This window comes from Scyliorhinus canicula, chromosome 4 (genome assembly GCF_902713615.1).
Source record: "Scyliorhinus canicula chromosome 4, sScyCan1.1, whole genome shotgun sequence".
NCBI lineage: Eukaryota > Metazoa > Chordata > Chondrichthyes > Carcharhiniformes > Scyliorhinidae > Scyliorhinus > Scyliorhinus canicula.
Genome location: NC_052149.1, coordinates 96,413,840 through 96,432,464, shown reverse-complemented (window position 1 = coordinate 96,432,464; position 18,625 = coordinate 96,413,840). Strand labels below are relative to the sequence as shown.

The 18,625-nt window shown below is 42.0% G+C and overlaps 1 protein-coding gene across 1 annotated transcript in view; it reads right to left on the bottom strand.

Annotated features, from left to right (window-relative positions):
- The window catches only part of aspm (assembly factor for spindle microtubules), a 128,827-nt gene that overhangs the window by 78,799 nt on the left and 31,403 nt on the right, over positions 1-18,625 (bottom strand). The window contains 4 exon segments of the mRNA XM_038794876.1: positions 3,154-3,329; positions 8,232-8,362; positions 11,269-11,410; positions 11,618-11,685. Of these exon segments, the coding sequence (XP_038650804.1) occupies positions 3,154-3,329; positions 8,232-8,362; positions 11,269-11,410; positions 11,618-11,685 (517 nt within the window).

Here is an 18,625-nt window from a genome sequence, read left to right as displayed (position 1 = left end):
GTACAGGAGCTTTACCCAAGCTGTGAACCCTGTTCCAAGCCCGAACCGCTCCAGTACCTCTATGAGGTATATCCATTCGACTCTGTCGAAGGCATTGGCTCTCCTTGGTCTAACCTATTTGTTATCTCTTCAAAGAACTCTAACAGGTTTGTCAGGCACGACCTCTCCTTACTAAATCCATGCTGACTTGTCCTAATCCGACCCTGCACTTCCAAGAATTTAGAAATCTCATCCTTAACGATGGATTCTAGAATTTTGCCAACAACCGAGGTTAGGCTAATTGGCCTATAATTTTCCATCTTTTTTCTTGTTCCCTTCTTGAACAGGGGGGTTACAACAGCGATTTTCCAATCCTCTGGGACTTTCCCTGATTCCAGTGACTTTTGAAAGATCATAACTAACGCCTCCACTATTTCTTCAGCTATCTCCTTTAGAACTCTAGGATGTAGCCCATCTGGGCCCGGAGATTTATCAATTTTCAGACCTTTTAGTTTCTCTAGCACTTTCTCTTTGTGATGGCAACCATATTCAACTCTGCCCCCTGACTTTCCTGAATTGTTGGGATATTACTCATGTCTTCTATGGTGAAGACTGACGCAAAGTACTTATTAAGTTCCTCAGCTATTTCCTTGTCTCCCATCACTAGATTACCAGCGTCATTTTGGAGCGGCCCAATGTCTACTTTTGCCTCCCGTTTGTTTTTAATGTATTTAAAGAAACTTTTACTATCATTCCTAATGTTACTGGCTAGCCTACCTTCATATTTGATCCTCTCCTTCCTTATTTCTCTCTTTGTTATCCTCTGTTTGTTTTTGTAGCCTTCCCAATCTTCTGACTTCCCACTACTCTTTGCCACATTATAGGCTCTCTCTTTTGCCTTGATGCATTCCCTGACTTCCTTTGTCAGCCATGGCTGCCTAATCCTCCCTCTGATAACCTTTCTTTTCTTTGGGATGAACATCTGCACTGTGTCCTCAATTACTCCCAGAAACTCCTGCCATTGCTGTTCTACTGTCTTTCCCACTAGGCTCTGCTTCCAGTCGATTTTCGTCAGTTCCTCCCTCATGCGCCTGTAATTACCTTTATTTAACTGTAAAACCTTTACATCTGATTCTACCTTCCTTCTTTCAAATTGCAGACTGAATTCTACCATATTATGATCACTGCTTCCTAAGTGTTCCCTTACTTTAAGATCTTTTATCAATTCTGGCTCATTACATAACACTAAGTCCAGAATAGCCTGTTCCCTCGTGGGCTCCATCACAAGCTGTTCCAAAAAGCCATCCTGTAAACATTCAATGAATTCCCTTTCTTTGGGTCCACTGGCAACATTATTTACCCAGTCCACCTGCATATTGAAGTCCCCCATGATCACTGTGACCTTGCCTTTCTGACATGCCCTTTTTATTTCGTGGTGCATTTTGTGCCCCTGGTCCTGACCACTGTCAGGAGGCCTGTACATAACTCCCATTATGGTTTTTTTGCCTTTGTGGTTCCTCAACTCTACCCACACAGACTCCACATCGTCTGACCCTATGTCGTTTAGTGCTATTGATTTAATTTCATTTCTAATTAACAAGGCAACCCCGCCCCCTCTACCCACCTCTCTGTCTTTTCGATAGGTTGTAAATCCCTGGATGTTTAACTGCCAGTCCTGAACCCCCTGCAACCATGTCTCTGTGATGCCTACCACATCATACCTGCCAGTCACAATCTGGGCCACAAGCTCATCTACCTTGTTCCGTACACTGCGGGCATTTAAATATAGCACCTTTAATTCCCTATTGACTATCCCTTTTTGTTTTCTTAGTGTGGTGGACCTTGGTTTACTGAGCCTTTCCATACACTGTGTCATATTTTGTGAGATGGGGACTATCGTAACCTCTCCTGAGCTCTGTCTTTTCGTGATTTTTTGTAATCCTAAGCAGCTACGCTTCCCACTAATTCCTTCACCTCTTGGTTCTCTGACTTTCCCTTCCCCCCCAATCTCTAGTTCAGGGATTGAACATCCTGTAGCAATGCCACGTCAATACAGTCAGTGATCAGTGCTGCTCTTTTGCAAACAGTCAGATTTTTAATAATTTGTATTTTAAGTCTACAATCCACAGTCAAATTGATTCTGATGGTAGAGTATATTGCAAGATTTCCCAGCGTCAGGTGGATCAGGCTCTGTTCCTGGTTAGATTTAATCTTCCAAAATTCCACATGTTGTGGAACCGTCCCAGTGGTTTTGTAGGTACCAAACAAACATTGCTATTCGAGAAAGCACCAAGAGCGAAAACAAGGAACTACAGGCCAATTAGCCTGACGTCAATCATGAGGAAAACTCTGGGATTCATAAAGGAAATGCCAACAATCACTTTAGAAGATCATAATATGACTTGGCACAATCAATATGTTTTCATGAAAGGTGCTCGAACGAAAGGGGTTCTTGTGCAAGGTAGGGACTCATGGGGCTGTGGCTAATGTTTTAACATAAGGATTGGTTAACAGAAAGAAAAAAATTAAAACGGGTAATTTCCAGTTAGCAAGCTATTACCATGAACAGCATGGGAGGGGGTGGGGCTCAGTTGATCACAATCTATATTACTAATTTAGATGAGAGGACGGAATGTAATGTACCCAAGTTTTCTGACTATACAAAGCTAGGTGGGAAAATAAGGGGCGAGGAAGACAGCGTCTGCAAAGACAAAACCCAGAATGTTCTTCAGTGGTGAATAATACATGAAATTCTGGCATTCAGAAGGAATTGGGTGTCACAGTACAAAAGATAATTAGGTAAAAATAGCAAGCAATACAAGGGTCATGTCCATAAGAGAGCATAAACCGTTTAAAATCAAATCTCACTGGCTGCTTATTTAAAAATTTGACATTGCTGCACAAGAAAAGGTGGCTGCTACCGGTCACACGATTTGCAAGTTGAACAAATATAATATGGAACATTTTCATAAAAAGGAAATAGAATTACTAAGCAACATCATGGCGTCACGTAACCCTCAGACCAACAAAATATTTGAACCTTTGAATTTGTTTTGTACAAATTAGCCTTACCATATATGTCACTTTATTACGGTCTTATCATTTAGAATGCACATCAGATTAGAAGAAATTGCAAAGCACCATCGTTCCATTGGATAATTAAAACATACTTACACCAAACGAATACCACATCGAAGATCAACAGCTATATTGGTGATAGCAAAATTAAATTCATGAAGGGGTGTCTGAAAATGGCCAACAGTCAACCCAAAGTAACCAAGGTGACGACAAATGTCTCCTTCGCCACTGAGAAAATTTCTAGAGAAGGCAAGTAACAGATCTTTGCTCGTCTAAAAAGGAAAGACAAGTTAAAAATCAGAAAGTTCACAGTTTACCCGGAAAAAAAGTCATATTGTTTTACACACTGATCTTTGATTTTTGGTTTGGAGCTCCCTATTTTAGCTTGCAAACATTATTCACAGAACAAAAGGTTTTGCCATATTGTAAGTATCCTTCAATAGAAGCATCTGCTTTCAAAATCATTTCAGGTACTGTAATCATTTATAATTGGAAGGTGTCACAATACACAGTCAGCCTGAACACACAATGCAGGCTGTTAAAACACTGAATTCATGTTCTCACTTTGTCCTTATGTGTGCTCACATTAATGGCTTCTCTGCAATAACCCCATATTTCGGCAATCTGAAGTAAATCTCAAATTTCTCACCCATTTGATTCACCTTGATATTGGGGGAATTGATAAATTCTTCTTCTTCAGAATGCCAGCGTACATGGACAACTCAGTCCCATTTCATTAACTCGTGTTCCCCAAGGATCTATACTTGGCCATCCCCCAATTCGTTTTACAACTTATCACTTGGCGACACTATCCAAAACACAATGGACAGGATTCTCCAGCTTCATGTTTCTCAGCGGCGAGCCGTTCATTGGTGGCTGGATTCTCTGCTCCCACCGCTATCAATGGGAATTCCCATTGAAGCCACCCCACACTGCCGAGAAACATGCATGATGGGGTGTGCTGCCGGTGGGACTAGAGAATCCTGCCGGCGCAACACTCGGAATTCCAGCCAATATCAGTGTCCAGTTGGATGTTGATGGCACTCAGTTCTCCCTCACTGCCACCTCTCCCAACCCCTCCAGCATCTTTCAACTGCCAGACTGCTGGCAGTGTTGGATGAGTAGAATTCTCCTCCAAATAAAAATTGGGAAGTCAGAAGGCACTGGTCTTCATTTCCTGCCATGAACTCCATTCCATTCCCTAGCCAACAACACCATCCCTATCCCTAGCAAATGTCAGAGGTTGAGTCAGGCTGTTTATAATGACAAAGAGTGACAAAGAGTCATTGGACTCGAAATATTAGCTCTTTTCTCTCCCTACAGATGCTGCCATACTTGCTGAGGTTTTCCAGCATTGTCCCTTTCGTTTCAGATTCCAGCATCCGCAGTAATTTGCTTTTATCCAATGTTTATAATGTTAGCTTCATATTTGACTGAGATGAGTTTCCAACCACATATCTGTGTAATCACTAAAACTGCATACTTCCAATTCTGTAATATCACTCAACTCCAAGCCTTCTTTAGCTCATTTTCTATTGAAACCCTTATCCATACCCTTGTTACTACTAGATTGAACTATTACACAGGAACAGTAGAAGTAGGAGCAAATGTAGGCCAAGGGGCTCCTCTGCTGTTCAACAAGATCATGACTAACCTTCTACTTCAACATCATTGTCAACACCATCCACGTATCTCTTGATATTTATTATATCTAGAAATCTATCATCATTGTCTTGAATATACACATCAATGGGCCCCCACAGCTCCACTGGGTACAAAATCTCAAAGATTTACCACCCTGAGCGAAGCAATTCCTCCTCATCCTAGTCCTAAATGGCCGGCTCCTTATTCGTAAACTCATCACCGGATGCTAGCACCTCCCCAGTGAGAGGAAACATCTTTCCTGCATCCACCCCCTTGAGCCCTGTAAGAATTTTGTATGCCTCAATGAGATTACTTCTCATTCTTCTAAATCCTTGAGAATATAGGCCCCAACACCCCGATCTCTTTTCATAGAACAATCCAGCCATCCCCAAGATCAGTCTAGTGAACCTCAATTGCATTCCCTCTATGGCAAGTATATGCTTCCTTAAGTAGGAGACCAAAACTATCCGTAATACTCCAGGTGCAGTCTCACCAAGGCTCACAACAATTGCAGAAAGACATCTTTACTCTTGAACTCAAATTATCTTGCAATAAAGGCTAAAATGCCATTTTGCCTTCCCTCAGTGTCAGCTTTGTTAGGAAAACAAAGGTAATTTCAAGGGATTTATATTAGAAAACACTAGAAATAAGGCATAGTTTTAAGTATATTTAATTTAATTTAATTTAATTTAATGTTTCTATGTCTGGAAGGGCAAAACCTAGAGTTAGATTCATGCTGGACAAAGGTGTTTGTATGTGTGGGGGTTGGTTCTGTGCCTGTGATTCCTTTGTGCTTGTAGAGGATTGCAGTGTGAAGAGTAAATAAAGTTGAGAGAAGGATATGTTGATGGTTAGCAACTGGGGCCTTGTAGGGAAGACGAGCTTTCAAGTTTTAATTTCAACTGAATATGTGGGCAATTGGAGACACGTCACTGAGGAGTGAACATTACTCGATTCTGCCAGGAGAAGCTGGAGAGGACAATGAAGTTGCAAAGACACAAGCTTCTAAAGGAAGAAGATATAACCAAGATAACCAGGGAATTGGGACAGAAAGAACATTTAAGACACCTGAAGTTAAGAGAACAGAGACTAAGGTAATCTTCAGAAGAATTCATGGAAGAGTAAACAAAAAAGTGTTTTGGGTTAAAAAGGCAAGTGCAGTAACCAGAATTAAAGTGGGACAGCAGCCTTCAAAGGATAAAACAAATGTTTGATACCATTTTAATATTCTGGGAATTGAATTTGCATGGCAGTCAAGATAAAGAAATCGTAAAGGGTTGGTGTGAAATCCTGGATTGGATCGCCTGTTAAAAGTGGAGTGGAAGCTTAGTGTCATTTGGAAAACGTGGTATGGATTTCAGAATGTTAACAGCTAAGGGAAAGCCTACTTATAAAATAAGTTTTCAAGTACTGTTTTTGGGAGTGGAGTTTGGAAACTCTCATGTGACAGTCATCCGGAAAGATTCAGAAGAGAAATCCACAGACACTAACTCGAGTTCAGAGCGTAGTACATGTATTTGCCCAGGTATCTGTGTTTAAAAGGGACCATTATATATTAAGATGTACTTTGTAATCCATGTTAATCCTAAAAACGGTGAGTAATTGCCAAACTAAGGAGAGAGTAAAGGAATATTGTATTATAATTCAATATTTTCATGTTTAATAAATGATTTTTTTCCTCTGTTGTTAAAACTAATTAGCTGTCCTGTGACTCTGTTCCTCCACGTTTTATTAAAAAAATAAAAATTACGATTTTTGAGCCAGGGTTCCAGTCTAGGATCTTCCCGTACAGTTGTATCAACTGGGATCGTAACAGCTTTCAGCAATTGATGAACAAGGATGCACAGCTCCATTTGGCATTAACAAACTGCAATCTATAACCATTTAAGACATATTCGGAGTTTCTTTTTTTCTACCAGTGGTATCTTCACATTTTTCATATTAAATTCCATCCACATTCCAATGCCCAAACACACTTCATCTGTCCAGATCGCTTTGAAGCCTCTTTGCATGCTCCTCACAACTCATATTCCAAACTAGTTTTGTGGCATCAGCAAATTTGGAAATATTACATTTCATCCTCACATGCAAATCATAGATATAGATAGTGAATAGCTGGGGACCACACGGTTGGTCGGCTCCCAACTATGGATTGGATAGCTCTAAGGTGCTGCAGAGTGTATCCAGGTCCTCCACTCTCCAGCTCTTTTATTTTATAGCCACTCATGGTTCAGCCTCTTATCTTCAACCTTCCGTAAACTTATTAACTAAAACTCTGCTGACTGTTTCCTAACACCCATTCCCATTTACCCAACATTCCTGTGCCTGCTGAACTACATTGGCTCCTGGTTAATTAACACAATTTCAAAAATTCACACTGGTTTCCAAATCCCTCCATAGTCCCCACCTCCTCATGTCAAGTACTTTCCAGTTGTACGGGCATTGTCGAGACCACATCTCTAGTATGGTGTAGTTTTGGTCTCCTTATTTAAGGAAAAATGTCAATACGTAGAAGCAGTTCAGAGAAGGTTTACTGGGCTAATACCAGGAAGGGGCAAGTTGTCTTACAAGGAAAGATTGGATGAGTTAGGCTTGTATCCATTAGCACTTAGAGTTGATAAAAAAACATTTAAGATCCTGAGGGGTCTTGACAGGATGGGGGTGGTGAGGATGCTTCCTCTTGCGGGAGAATCTAGAACTAGGGGGGTCACTTTAAAAATAAAGGGTCACTCATTTAAGAATGAGATGGGGAGGAATGTTCTCTCTCAGGGGAACTCTCTACCTTTACCTGAGGAAGACGTAAATACACTTGAACAGTACTTGAGGGATGTAAAAGCATTAGAAGCAGTTCAGGGAAGATTCACTAGATTGATTCCAGGGATGAAGGACTTGTCCTATGAAGGGAGATTGAGCAGTTTAGGCGTACACTCACTACAAATTTGAAGAATGAGGGATCTAATTGAGGTATACAAGATGCTAAATGGAATTTGACAGTGTAACGGTAGAGCGATGTTTCCCCTTGTCAGGACATTCTGAAATGAGGGAGCAATAGTTTTAGGCTAAGGTGTGGCAGCTTTAAAACAGAAATGAGAATGAATTTCTTCACTCAAAGGGTCTTATATCTGTAGAATTCTCTATCACAGAGTACAGTGGGCACCGTTGTACATATTGTACGCGAGTAAATAAATGAATGTGTAATACTAAGCAGAAATGCTGAACAGGTTAACCTGAAATTCTTTCTATCTTGGTGCACTGTTGACAAATTTATTAAAGATCAACACTTCCCCAAAATAGTGAAATGAGAAATTTCAGTGGCAATGACCTGCACTTCCATGTTAGTATTGCACAGAATGTCAGATAATGGGTGTTTCTTTGACAATTTTATCATTTAAAAGGGTTATTGAACTTCTAAATAAAATTGTTATGCTTTAAGCACTTAAAAACTCACACAACCAGAGAAAACTATGTAATATAACATCTACGACAAAACTTAATGAGGACATCAAGGGAAACACTTGCACACATCTTACCTTAAATTCAGCATCTTTGCAGAAAAGGCATGGATCGTGGTCTATCAACCTAGACTGTTTAGCACAATCAAGAAACCAAACCAGAAGCAGAAACTTCTTCAGTGTGAATTGTGCTAAAACCTCTTTGTGCTCTAGAATATCAAGATGAATAGTTATAACATTATTTAAATATAATGTCCAGCTGAGCCCTAATGGAAGATAACATTAAATGTACATTCACATACTATTGATTAAATGAACAAAATTATTAATTACAGAGGAGTAGTGTGGAAAAAGATTTTTGTCTTGCACTCATCAGGACAACTTCAAGAATATCAATTGTAATGGGAACAACAATTTATACTGCATGAAAAGAGAGTACTGATTGGTGATAAATGAGTTCTGGTTGGTAGAGACATTGCCATGGGAAATGCACAAAGGAACACCTAACTGTCAAGCTTTAGCTCAATTCAAACCAGTCAGGTCAACTGATTGGTCAAGGCATTGCCATGGGAAATGAACCAGGAAATGGCTGTCCCCCAAGCTTTTGTTTAGTTGAAAAAAGACACAATGCGTGGACATGCTCCTTCTGTCTGCAAAGGGCAGGCTCTGTGTATGAACGTATGTAACTTCTCTCCTGCCTGTGTTCACTGGTGCATTCTCCATGACAAAGCATCCACCAGAGTCCAATTGCCAACCGATCAGTACTCTCTTGTGATGCAGTATAAACTGTTGTTCCCTTTACAACTGATATTCTTGCTAATCTGTCCTTATGAGTACAAGATGAAAAGCTTCACCAAAATGCCTCTCCTTTTCTGCAATAATGAAATTATGCATCATTGATCATAATCTTTCTATTGATCATCAGCCATGGCTCAGTTGGTAGCACTACACTCCTCCCCCTCCCTGCCCAGTCAGAAGGTTGAGCGTGAAATCAGCCACTCCTGTTTCACTTGTACCATATTCATTACTATCCTCTTAGAGACTGATGCAATGCCTTGATAGAAAATTTCAAGGCAGTTCTTTGCAAGATCTGGTATCCAGAATAATTTTCTCAAGATGAATAATTCAACTGTACAGATTAAACTGTGTACAGTGGCATCAAAAGTAAAAATAAGTTTCTTTTTTCCTTTCAGTTAGCAAGGAAGAAATACTTTTAGGAGAATAAAATGGATCTTGTTTAATTCAATGAGAATCACTTAATTGGAATCTGGTTATTGAAGAATTTATTGAGGAAACACTAGTTGGGCCAGAATCTTGAACACTAGCAAAGCATGCAGACAAATCTTGGCTATTAACGTGTAAAAGGAAGGAAAGGACTGAAAAATCAGCTTTAAAAGGAGTTATTGCTTCATAATTCCAAATTAAAATAGATTAATAGTGTAAATGGCAGACATGATTAATTTGAAGGAATTTTACAGCTCAGAAATAGAGGTTGCTTATAACAAAAACCCTCATCCTAGATATTAACAAGGTGGTCTTTAAATTAATTTTGAAAGAACATAGTTCAACAACTGGGACTATCAAAGAATTTCTTTGACAAGTTAACAGTACAATCCACAGATGAGCAAATGACTAAACTTGCACATTTCTGGGTAAAGATATAACTTGTATGGCAGGATCAGCAATTACAGAAAAAAAATAAGATACAGCATTCCACAAAAGACAACAGGACTGATTGTGGGTTAGTATATGCCCTGAATATTTTAATCTAAATGTAAATGTAGTTTATAACAATTGAGACCAGTGAGGGGAACCACAGAAACACCAGTAAAATTGAACTCAATAAACCTGGTCATTTGTGGGCTGGGATCCAGGAAATTAAAGCTGACAATGGTCACAAATGTACAACTATTCACTAATGTCAATCAGAGGTCAAACAGGCCACTCTTACTTCATCTGGCATTCGACTCCAGTGACTATGGTCAAGATATAATGCTTTCTAAAGTGGATGAGTAAGCTGCCTCAGTTACAAAAAATTATGAAAGTGATAGTGGAAGCAGACTCCACACAGCTTTTGAGAAAAAATGGATAAACATTTTGTGGGAAAAAAAATAGAAAATGTGGAAAGCTTTATCAAAGATACTGGACGCAACATAACAGCCTTGTTGCGTACGGCTTGATATCGCAACAAGGCCTTGAATCTCACAAGAGGCCTCTCACGAGATTTGCAACGCTCAAGGCGAGTCGCGCAATAGAACTGAACTTTGCATATTTAACTTACTCATTAGGCTCATTTAAATATACGTACGCCGTATTATCTGGGCTCTCAGGAACTAATGGCCTCAGGGAGGCCTTGACTGGGCGCCTTTGTTTCTGGTCCACACAAATATGAACCAGGCTTGATGGCACCTGGAGGCTTTCCCAGGCCAGTGGAGACCCCTGAATGGTCAGGGGCAACATGGTGACATCCTGGCTCTCCCTCTTGCACAAAGGAACCTTGATACTGCCAGTCCAAGTGCCAGGCAAGCTAGAAAAGATGGCGGGGCTCAACGACCCCATAGCAAGGTGTCCTCACATTTGTGGAGGGGTTAATGCCCATGTGTGTGTAGGTTATGCTGTAGGTTGGGTGGACCCTCAAGCTCACTTACAGATTGGGGCCCATTCAAAATGGTGGCATGATCGCGGAGTAGACGGTCTAGCCAGCGAGTTCAGCTCTCCTGGTGATGAAAATATTTTAAGTGCGGCTAGACTGAAGAGAAACTCCCCAAGGCCAAAATGTGGGTGTCTCTGGTGGAATCTCATCCAAAAAAACAGCGAAACACCCCGCCAAAAATGACACGTAGAAATGTTTGATTAACTCACGCCCACTGTGCTTTGTAGTCTAATTTTGTGCTGTAAATTCTAATGATTCTCATCCATGTCTAGGCTATCTGAATTAGCATAATTAAAATGTTAACAGAAAAATTATGCACCCGTTTCATCTAGAATTAATCTGATTCACAAACTATTTGCTGGTGAAGGCACTTCAAGTTAATCAGATGGTTCTGTATCCTACATGTCAAACTTACAATTACAAACAGAATCAATCCATGTATTTGAAGCAAAATATTCTTACCGTCACGATATAAATGTGGCACAGTTGGATGTCTATATGCTGCGGTTATGTCAGAATTCCAAAGTAGACGATTTAATATAAATCTAGCTAAGCCAATCACATCACTGTTGCTTTCCAGCGGAATCAGTTCACCAAAAACACACTAAAATGTGACAAAAAGATTTCAGCTAGTGTACTAAAATGTCTTCTTTCACATCATAAATAAAAACAGAACCATATTCATCAGAGGTGTTACATTTGTTTATCTCAAATACAATGCAAGGAAATGAAAAATTGTATGGTTTGAAACCTGGTCAAAAGATGCAATAAACCATTATTATTATATCTAATTATACCAATTAAACCTCACCTCCAGTCCTATTCGTAGCCACAGAGGATTGTAAGACAAAAGCCATTTAAGGATCTTCTGGCGTTCTCCTTTAGTGAAGGAGAAAATATGTCAACATAACAGCACTGAAAAAATTATAAAAGTTAAGCTGGCAAACTAGTTTCCTAATGGCCAAATACAAAAACCAATTCATTTCAAAATGGAGGGAAGTGCCTTTCATACAGCTACATCACCAAATGCAATGTTGGTTTCAGTGTAAATTGAATTTTTGACTATGTATGGCTAATTTCGTTCTGATAAAAAGTCTACTTGAACTGTGAGTTATTCTTTTCAATAATTTTTACTCTCATTCTGGTTGCCCACGAATAATACAAGTAATTGAACCTATACCGTACCAATTTGTGGTGCTATTACACTGTCGCAAGACATATAAAAAAAAGCATATTGTGAACTCATCAGATAGTACCTTCAGATGTCATTGTATTTATCATCAACCCCCGTGAATGCTCTCAACATGATTGCAGTCGGAACCCCATTATTAGGAATTTGAGAGCTACATGTGTCACTGTCGGTGAGGTACAATAACTTAAATGAAGGATTGGAGCAAAGAGTTCACTTAGGACTGGTTCTTGAGAATAAGGTGGGTCAAGTGGATCAAGTGTCAGTAAGGAAACATTTAGGAGAAAAAGATCATTGTATCATCAGGTTTAGGTTGATTATAGAAAAAGAATGAAAACTAACTTGAATGGGGTGAGAATTATTCCAATTGCCTGGGTTAGAGCAAAAGGTTGGTTCCGAACAGGTGCCGGAATGTGGCGACTAGGGCTTTTCACAGTAACTTCATTGCAGTGTTAATGTAAGCCTACTTGTGACAATAAAGATTATAAATAATGTATGTCACGGTGACAGAGGAGGTAATTCAGGTATTTGAAAAGCAAAAATGTATATGGTGGTATTGGATCTATACTTGAGTTAATTAGGCACCATAACGGGATGGAATGCATCCAATGATATTTTGGGAAGAATAAAGAACGTGGAGGCACAGGTCATAATTCTTCAGTTTTCTTTAGACTCAGAGGCGATGCCAAATTTCTAGAGAGTTGCAAATTATGAACCCTTGTTCGAAAAAGGATAATCCCAGCAACTACAGGCCAATGGGTTTAACCTTGTATTATGATCCCAGACCAGACACCAAAAGTGGCTAGGATACTGAACAGAAACCCCAATATTCTATTTTAATTTTGTAAGACAGTGAGGAAAAGATGCCCTGCTCCAGGAGTGACTTCATTGAATCATAGAATTTACAGGATGCCATGCGGCCCATCAAGTCTGCACCGAATCTTGGAAAGAGCACCCCACTTAAACTAACACCTCCAGCCTAGCCCGTAACCCAGTAACTCCAACTAATCGCTTTGGACACGAAGGGCAATTTAGCATTGCCAATCCACCCAACCTGCACATCTTTGGACTGGGGGAGGAAACCGGAACACCCAGAGGAAACCCACACAGACACGGGGAGAACGTAGACTCCACTCAGACAATGACCCAAGCCAGGAATCGAACCTAGGACCCTAGAGCTGTGATGCAACAGTACTAACCACCGTGCTACCGTGTCGCCCGACTTCACGAAGAAATAGGGATATGGTATATTAAAACAAACTTTATTACTAACATAGTATTAAAACATCTTTAACATCACAGAAGAAAATATCTTAGTTACCCATTAAACAATGCTACTCAATCTAGTGAATACATTGCCCTTAACTGCTACCTTTATTCGCACTCCAACAATAAGAACAACCATCTCAGCTCCCAATCCACTTTAAATACCATTAGTACATAGAGATGCCTGGCGTACAGAGATGTTCTTTGAGAAAGATCTTTTGACATTGCTTTAAGGACCTGAATCCTGTCAGAACCATGAGGAAACTTTGGATGCATGTATTCAGAAGATGCTTCTCAGCTTGTTTCAGTTTCCCTTGTTCTCAGACAAGTCTGCACTGCTTGGGAAAAAACTACTAAATCTATTCTAACTGAACTGCAGCAAGAACAATCTGCTTGACTACTGGTCACAACTTCATCTCGAACTCCTGACTTGCTTTCTGCAAAATGCTTGATACCTTTGAGCAACGTCATCAACAAAGCTAAAATCTAATTAACCTCAATCCAAACAAAACTGTATTAGGCCAATTTTTTTTATGATAGCTTAGCTGCACCCCTAGCTCCCAAAACCTTTGTTCTCTTTCAAACTAAGATTACTTTCTAACATGACTGCAGGAGTCAAATACTAACTCAGGCTTTTAGCCCTTACTGCACCAAATACCTATAACACAGTATAGCTCAAATATCTACAACCATCACACTTGTTGGTGTGGAAGCTTCTAGAAATAATAATTCAGGACAAAATTAATAGTAACTTGGCAATGCAGGTTGATTAAGGGAGCCAGCACAGATTTGTTATGGGCAATTTATGTTTACCTAACTCGGGGTTTTATTTTGATGAGGTAACAGAGAAGATTGTGGAGTGCAATGCTGTTGATGGACTTCCAAAAGGCACTTGATAAAATGTTGCCCAATAGCCTTTTGGGTACATTACGGCTCATTGGAGAAAAGGGACAGCAGGAACACTGATATTAAATTTGGCAAGTGACAGGAAACAAATAGTGGTTAATAGATGTTCTTTGAACTGGACAAAGTCTTGCCTTGGAGTTTTCCGGGGTCAATGTTGGAGCCCTTACACTGATATATATTAATGGTCAAAGCCTTGCTGTACAGGGTATCAATTGCAAATTATAAGAAACTTGGAAGCATTGTGAACTGTGAGGAGGTGGAGAACTTCAAAAGGACAGAAATAAGTTGGTTCAATAAGTGGACAAGTGACAGATGAAGTTTAACGCAGAGAAGGGTGAAGTGCTTTATTTTGGTAGGAAGAATGTGGAGACACGATATAAAAAAGGTACAATTCAAAAGGAGGTGCAGGAGCAGAGGAACATGATTGGAAATGTGCATTAATCATTAAAAGGTTGCAGGGACAGATTAAGAATGTGGTTAATAAAGCAATGGTATGCGGCAGAGTGTCACAAAGGTTAGCACTGCTGCCTCATTGCACCGAAGACCCGGGTTCAATCCCGGCCCTAGGTTACTGCCCATGAGGAGTTTGCACATTCACGCTGTGTCTATGTGGGTCTTATCCTCACAACCCAAAGATGTGCAGGGTAGCTGGATTGGCCACGTTAAATTGACCCTACAAAAGAAAGAAAATTATGTTAAACTTGTACAGAACACTGGTTCAGCCTCAGCTGAAGTATTTTGTCTAATGCTGGGCACCATGCTTTGGGAAAGGTGTGAAGGCATTAGAGTGTGAAGATGTAATGTGGAGTTCAATTACAATTGGGAGACATTGGGACTGTTTTCTTTGGAGAAGAGAAAATAAGAGGAGATTTAATAGAGGTATTCAAAGTCATGAGGGGTCTGGGTAGCAAAGATAGGTGGGGGGGGGGGGGGGCAGTCCCATTGCTGGAAGGATCAAGTACAAGAGGGTGCAGATTTGAAGTAATTGGCAAAAGAAACAACAGCATGAAAATAAATGTTTGCACGAGTGGTTTGAATCTGCAATGCACTACCTGAAACGGTGGCAGTGTGCAGATTCAATCAAGGCATTAATGAGGGAATTGGATTGTTATTGGAAAAGGAAGAATACACAGGGCTATGGGGAAATGGTGAGGAAGTGACATTTTGCAAATTGCCCCTAGAGAGCTGGTGCAGTCACGATGATCCAAATGTCCCTCTTCAGTGCTATATCAATTCAGTGCATTATCTATTTCTTTCCATTTCGTGGGGAATTGCATAGTTCATTGGTGGGTAAACAGAGTACATGGTTGTGCAGTAAAGGGATGTTTCATGGTTGATTAACTTTTTCATACTTTGTATATTCCCTGTTCTCATCCTTTCCACATTACCATGATGTGGTTAGGAGAAGTGGGGTGGCAGGAGGCTTGTGAGAAGCATCAGCCAATTTGACAAAATGGCCAGTTTCTGTGATGTATATTCACTGCTGGCTTAAGGAAAGATTTCTCCCTCTCTGTTGGCAATTCTATACCAACGATCCAAGAAATGTTATGCTCTCAGGGCTTCCCAAATTCCTTCAATGGAGAAGCTTTTCAGAAATTCACAAATCCTGCTGACTTCGGTTTTGACAACCATTGAATGTTGAGATCTCAAACTTCCAGTGGCGGCCATGGAGAAGTAGGTTCGCACATTTGATAGCTCCTGTCTGGAACGGACTTTTGGACCTGTTTCTCCTGATTTTTCTCAGATTTTATGGGATAAATCGGTGAAGAGTGAGACATTAAGGAGAAATCCCCCTCCGGTGTATTCAGAATTGGACCAGAAGTGAACGTGTGAGACGACAAAGTCCTATAAGGGAGACGCAAGTAGAGCTGGTAACACGGGACTGCATGGCGGAGAACAAGGGCCGTGGGGAGACGGCACAGTGGTCGACGGAGCAGCTGGTGAAGTTTTTCAAGGATTGCTTCGCCAAGCTGAAGGACATGTTGGACCGGATTAAGGCTTCGATTGATCAAGTGGTTCAGAATCAGGAAACCCATGGGAGAGCGATCCAGGAGGTCAAACAAAAGTTGTCCGAGCACGAGGAGTATATAACCGTGCTGGAAAGCAAGGCGAGGATGATGAATGACCGCCAGAAAAGAATGCAGGAGAAGATGGAGAATAGGTCCACAAAGCAGAATCTCAGGAGAGGGCTCATTTGTTCGCGCATTTGAGGGAACTAAGGCGGACATGGCAATGCTACAAGAGACACACCTAAAGGTTACAGACCAGACGAGATTGAGGAAGGAGTGGGTTAGCCAAGTGTTCCACTCAAGACTGGGCTCAATAGACCAGGGGGGGTAACAATCTTGATCAGCAAACGAGTGGCATTCGAGGCAGTGAGAATCAGGTCAGACAAGGGGTGTAGGTACATAATGGCGAGTAGGAAGCTGGTGGGGGTGCAAGTGGTACTCCGAATTGCTCCGAATTGGGACGATGTGGAATTTATGAGGCCGGTGTTAGGTAAGATCCCAGACTTACAGTCAAAATTCAGGACAGGGAGGAGGCCGGCTGCAGCAAAGTAATTGAAGGGTTTTTTTTTTTTAAATAATTTTTATTGAAAAATTTTGATTTTATACAACATTGGGCAGCAGGGTAGCATGGTGGTTAGCATAAATGCTTCACAGCTCCAGGGTCCCAGGTTCGATTCCCGGCTGGGTCACTGTCTGTGCGGAGTCTGCACGTCCTCCCCCTGTGTGCGTGGGTTTCCTCCGGGTGCTCCGGTTTCCTCCCACAGTCCAAAGATGTGCGGGTTAGGTGGATTGGCCATGCTAAATTGCCCGTAGTGTCCTAATAAAAGTAAGGTTGGGGGGGGGGGGGGGGGGGGGGGGGGGGGTTGTTGGGTTACGGTTATAGGGTTGATACGTGGGTTGAGTAGGGTGATCATGGCTCGGCACAACATTGAGGGCCGAAGGGCCTGTTCTGTGCTGTACTGTTCTATGTTCTGTGTTCTTAGTGAAATACCAAAAATAACAATAATATACATTCGCCCCACCTCCATGAACACAGCATTTTAACACACTATAAAAAAGTTACAGAATAGACGCTACAATAGCTCTCTCTCTCGCTCTCTCTCTCTGACCAAGTTAACTATCTCTGAGCCAGGGTCCAGAAAGACTGCCATCGTTTATAGAACCCTTGTATTGATCCTCTCAGGGCAAATTGGACCTTTTCCAATTTTATAAATCCCGCCATGTCACTGATCCAGGTCTCCACGCTTGGGGGCCTTGCATCCTTCCACTGTAACAGAATCCTTCGGCGGGCTACTAGGGACGCAAAGGCCAGGACACCGGCCTCTTTCGCCTCCTGCACTCCCGGCTCTACCGCAACTCCAAAGATCGCGAGTCCCCACCCTGGTTTGACCCTGGATCCAACCACCCACGACACCGTCTCCGCCACCCCCTTCCAGAATTCTTCCAGTGCTGGGCATGCCCAGAACATATGGGCGTGGTTCGCTGGACTCCCCAAACATCTGGTGCAGCTATCCTCACCCCCAAAGAGCTTACTCATCCTGGTCCCGGACATGCGAGCCCGGTGCAGCACCTTAAATTGGATGAGACTAAGCCTCGCACATGAGGCTCATTAACTCTCTCCAAGGCATCCGCCCAAGTCCCGTCCTCTATCTGCTCCCCGAGTTCCTCCTCCCATTTAGCCTTCAGCTCCTCCACCTCCTGCATTACCTTATAGATGTCAGACACCTTCTCCTCTCCAACCCACACCCCCGAAAGCACTCTGTCCATCGTCCCCTGCGAGGGCAGCAAAGGGAATCCCTCTACCTGTCGCCTAGCAAACGCCTTTACCTGCAGGTATCTGAACATGTTCCCTTGGGGAAGGCCAAATTTATCTTCCAGTTCCCCCAGGCCCGCAAACCTCACGCCAATAAACAGGTCCCTCAATTTGCTGATGCCCGCCCTTTGCCACCCCTAAATCCCCCATCCGTGTTCCCCGGGATGAACCGATGGTTGCCACCAAGTGGAGCCTCCATCGAGCCCCCTGTTTCCCCCCGATGCCATCTCCACTGTCCCCAGATTCTTCGGGTCGCCGCCACCACCGGGCTCGTGGTAAACCTCTTAGGGGAGAGCGGCAACGGTGCCGTTGCCATGGCACCCAGGCTCGTACCTCTACATGACGCCATCTCCATTCTTTTCCACGCCGCCCCTCCCCCCTCCAGCACCCATTTACGCACCATTGACACATTGGCTGCCCAATAGTACCCCAGAAGGTTGGGCAGCGCCAGCCCGCCTCTATCCCTTCCTCGCTCCAGGAACACCCTCTTCAATCTCGGAGTCCCATGTGCCCACACAAAGCTCAAAATACTGCTAGTCACTCTCCTAAAGGCAGCCCTGGGGATAAATATGGGCAGGCACTGAAAGAGGAACAAGAACCTCGGAAGCACCGTCATTTTGACGGACTGTACCCTCC